A 3,656-nucleotide genomic window follows, 5' to 3' on the forward strand; every position below is an offset into this window, starting at 1 on the left:
CATTATAACTTCTTAGTAATTTTAGAACTTTACTTCAAAAATTGAAGCTTCTTATCTGGTTACGAATCGGGCTGCGAACTGCAAGGTCAGCAGTTCGAAAATACCAGCTGCTCCACGGGAAAAAGATGAGGCTTTCTGCTCCCGTAAAGATTTACAGCCTCAGAAACCCTATTCAGGGTCACTGAGTCGGAACCGACTCGACAGTACTTAACAACAACAACAACAATCTGTCAACTAAAACGAAGGCAGAGAGAGAAAGAATGTTTGTGATCTAAAGACAATTGCCAAAATAAGAAGGAAAAATACATTAGACTCAGCAATAAGAGCAGGGTAGCTAAGAGTCTTTAAGTACATGAGAAGCACACTATAATTAAAAGCAAAACGTGGGAAAATACATTTTAAGCCCTTACTTCCCTTTGGAACCAGATACCCTTCTTGCTAAGAACCTTTGTCATCCTAAGTGATTGAGCCTGTTGTGCCCGTTATTAGAAATTGAGAAGGAGCACCTTTGGGACAGGGTGAGATTTCTGTAGTAGGCGTTTCTTCCCTTATAAATGTTAACACACAGGCCAGTTGGTCTAATCTTGTGTGTGTTTGTTCTGTAAGCCACTTCAGGTCTGTGAGCAGAGCTACATCTACAACCAAAGCCTAGACCCACCACATCTTGGGGAGAGAATGGCCACTGTCTGGGGTGCAGCTTTCTTCATGCTGGTGGTATCCTGCGTTTGCAGCAATGTCTTCCACAGAGACCAGCAGACTTGGTTTGAGGGTGTCTTCTTGTCTTCCATGTGCCCCATCAATGTTAGTGCCAGCACCATGTATGGAATTATGTTTGATGCAGGGAGTACTGGAACTCGAATTCATGTTTACACTTTTGTGCAGAAAGCGCCAGGTGAGTGTAAATGGTAACCTCAACAGAGACTAAGCCCACTTGTTGGCATCTCCTCCCAGAGTGTGTGTGGCATGAATTACAGACTCTAAGGAGTCCTGGTGTGGTGCTATAGGATAAGCACTGGACTGCTAACCACAAGGTTGGCAGTTCAAACCCACCAGCCTCTCCTCAGAAAGCCCATGTAGGTTTGCTGTGAATCAGAACCTACTCAATGGCACTTAACAACCACATAGACAGTGAGTATCTTTCTTCAGATAATGCTTTAGACTATCACTGAATATTTGACTTATTTAATGTGAAATTAAGAAAGACCTGGACTGCCTGTGGTTCAAAACCCATATGTCAAACAAAGGATTGTAGTAACCTTTTATCTAAAGGTAGTCAATATTCCGGAAGTCCAGAATATTGAAGGTTGGATTCAGAGCTGGAGATGGTCTTAGGAGGAGGATCACATGAAAGTTTAATCATTCTTGGAGAAGAGGGTGAGGAGGGACCTTGAGGTCAAATAACTTTTTCTTAATGTTTAGTGTTCTTTCCTCAGGTTACATGTAGAGCCTGAGCAAAGAGTAGAAGCTAGAAGTCCACCAGAGAAATGGCAGAGGGACCCTCAAGGGTTGCCTGTGGCATTTTCTTCCTCCTCCTCCAATACTCTTGAACAAAACATTCCTCACAGATCAGATAGGTTGAAATAGCTTGGGGAATTAGCAGGGTAATCTACAAAATTATGTAACGCCTAAATCATGCAGCCTAGTATCAGAAGCAATCTAACTTTTTGTAATCAACCCTTTCTCTTACATTTTATGTTACTATAGGACAGCCTCCAATTCTGGAAGGGGAAATTTTTGATTCTGTGAAGCCAGGACTTTCTGCTTTTGTAGATCAACCGAAGCAGGTGAGTTTCTTATGATTAAACATTTAGATTCTCAATGCCTTGATAACTTTACCATGTTACTGCTGTTAGATATTTTATGTTGCTCACTGATATTGAGGCTGTGTATGTGAGATCAGCTTTCTGTCCTCAGCTAATCTCCTAGATCACAGTAATTCTATACCGCAGGTTCCCTAGGGCTTGGGAGGAAGGAGGCTAGAAAATAAATTGTGGTTATACAGGGCTAACACTATGTTTTTACTCTCTATGTATTTACTGTTTAAGATTTCAAGTTGAAGCCCTCAGCTGCATTGTTTAATATAGATACAGCAGATAAACATTCTGTAGAGTATGAGGTAATTGAGGGGCATAGACCCAATGAACTCCTTTCCATTGTGCCCAGATGCAGAGATAGTCCCTTGCCTATGCTCTGGAAATAGACAAGAACTCATGATGACAAAAACATTTGGCAGTAGAGGAGTAGAGTTTTGTGATAACCATATTTCACATGTGAGCACCCAAAACCTACTAGACTCCGTGTTAGAGACCACACTGAAATAAAGTGAAGTAAAGGCAGTAAGGACCTCTGCTAGTGTAGTGGTTACGAATCGGCCTGCGAACCTTAAGGTCAGCGGTTCGAAACTACCAGCCACTCCGTGGGAGAAAGATGAGGCTTTCTACTCCCGTAAAGATTTACACCCTCGGAAACCCTGTACAGGGTCGCTATGGGTCGGAACCGACTAGATGGCACTTAACAACAACAACAACAACAAAGGCAGTAAAGCCTTGAACTCTGTTAGCAGATGTAAAAGCATTGTTCAAAGTCACAAGCATCCCCATTACCACAAGAAAGCCTGACGTGAGAGCAGTTCTTTTCTCAGCTTAGTGTTATGTATTAGCGTGAAGTGCTATCTTAGTTCTCTAGCACTGCGCTAACAGAAGTGCCACAGTGGATGGCTTTACCAAACAGAAATTTATTTTTTTACAGTTCAGGAGGCTAGAAGTTTGAATTCAGGGTGCCGGCTCCAGGGGAAGGCTTTCTCTTTTTGTACCCCATGTCTGAAGGAAATTCCTTGTCTACAACTTCACCTTCTGCTTCCTGGTTCTTTGGGGATCTCCATGTGTATTCACATCTGTCCTACTCCATCTCTCCTATGCTGGTTTGTCAATCTCTTCTTGTATCTTAAAAGAGACTGACAGACTCAAGGTACACCAGAGACTGATAAGTACTGCATTAACATAACAAAGACAATTCATTCCCAAGAGATGATAACCAGGGCCTGTTGTTGTTAAGTGCCATTTTGTGCCTTGAGTGGATTCATAGTGACCATGTGCACAACAGAATGAAACACTGCCCAGGCCTGTGCCATATTGACAGTCTTTGATGTTTGAGCCCATTGTTGTAACCAATGTGCCAGTTCATCTCTCCTGGGGTCTTCCTCACTTTCAGTGACCCTCTACACAATGGTTAGGAATTACTACACAGTTTTGGGAGATAAAAGTCAATCCATAATAAATGATAAATGGACTAAAAATTGGGCATTGTTGAAAGCAGCTCTGCTTTCAGAAAGTGATTGGACATTTAAAGAAGGTTGTGATATGATTGCTAATAATAATGATGATGATTAAGAGACAGTATGTTATAATAGATGTTGCCTTAGGAAATAGTGGATTTAAAGTGACCTTTGTTTTCAATTTCTTATAAATTAAACTTCTACTATGTGCCATGCATGTAGACACTGATGATATAAAAATGAATCTAACATGTTTGCCCTTAAGAAGAGATTAAAAAAGAGCAGCATAACAACAGTTACAAGTAGTCTTTGTGTGGTAGCTACACACACACTGCCTCACCAGATACAACCGATGGGCATCTCCCCTCGCAGCTACACACAC

General features: G+C 41.6%; 1 protein-coding gene across 1 annotated transcript in view; it reads left to right on the forward strand.

Moving 5' to 3' along the window:
• Positions 1 to 611: 611 nt before the first annotated feature.
• Positions 612 to 3,656, forward strand: part of ENTPD5 (ectonucleoside triphosphate diphosphohydrolase 5) — a 24,449-nt gene continuing 21,404 nt past the window's right edge. The window contains exons 1-2 of the mRNA XM_006865535.1: positions 612 to 892; positions 1,705 to 1,784. Coding sequence (XP_006865597.1) covers positions 676 to 892; positions 1,705 to 1,784 — 297 coding nt within the window. The 5' untranslated portion in view covers positions 612 to 675. The remainder of the gene's footprint in view (positions 893 to 1,704; positions 1,785 to 3,656) is intronic.

The sequence above is a fragment of the Chrysochloris asiatica genome, unplaced genomic scaffold (assembly GCF_000296735.1).
Source record: "Chrysochloris asiatica unplaced genomic scaffold, ChrAsi1.0 scaffold00079, whole genome shotgun sequence".
Lineage (NCBI taxonomy): Eukaryota > Metazoa > Chordata > Mammalia > Afrosoricida > Chrysochloridae > Chrysochloris > Chrysochloris asiatica.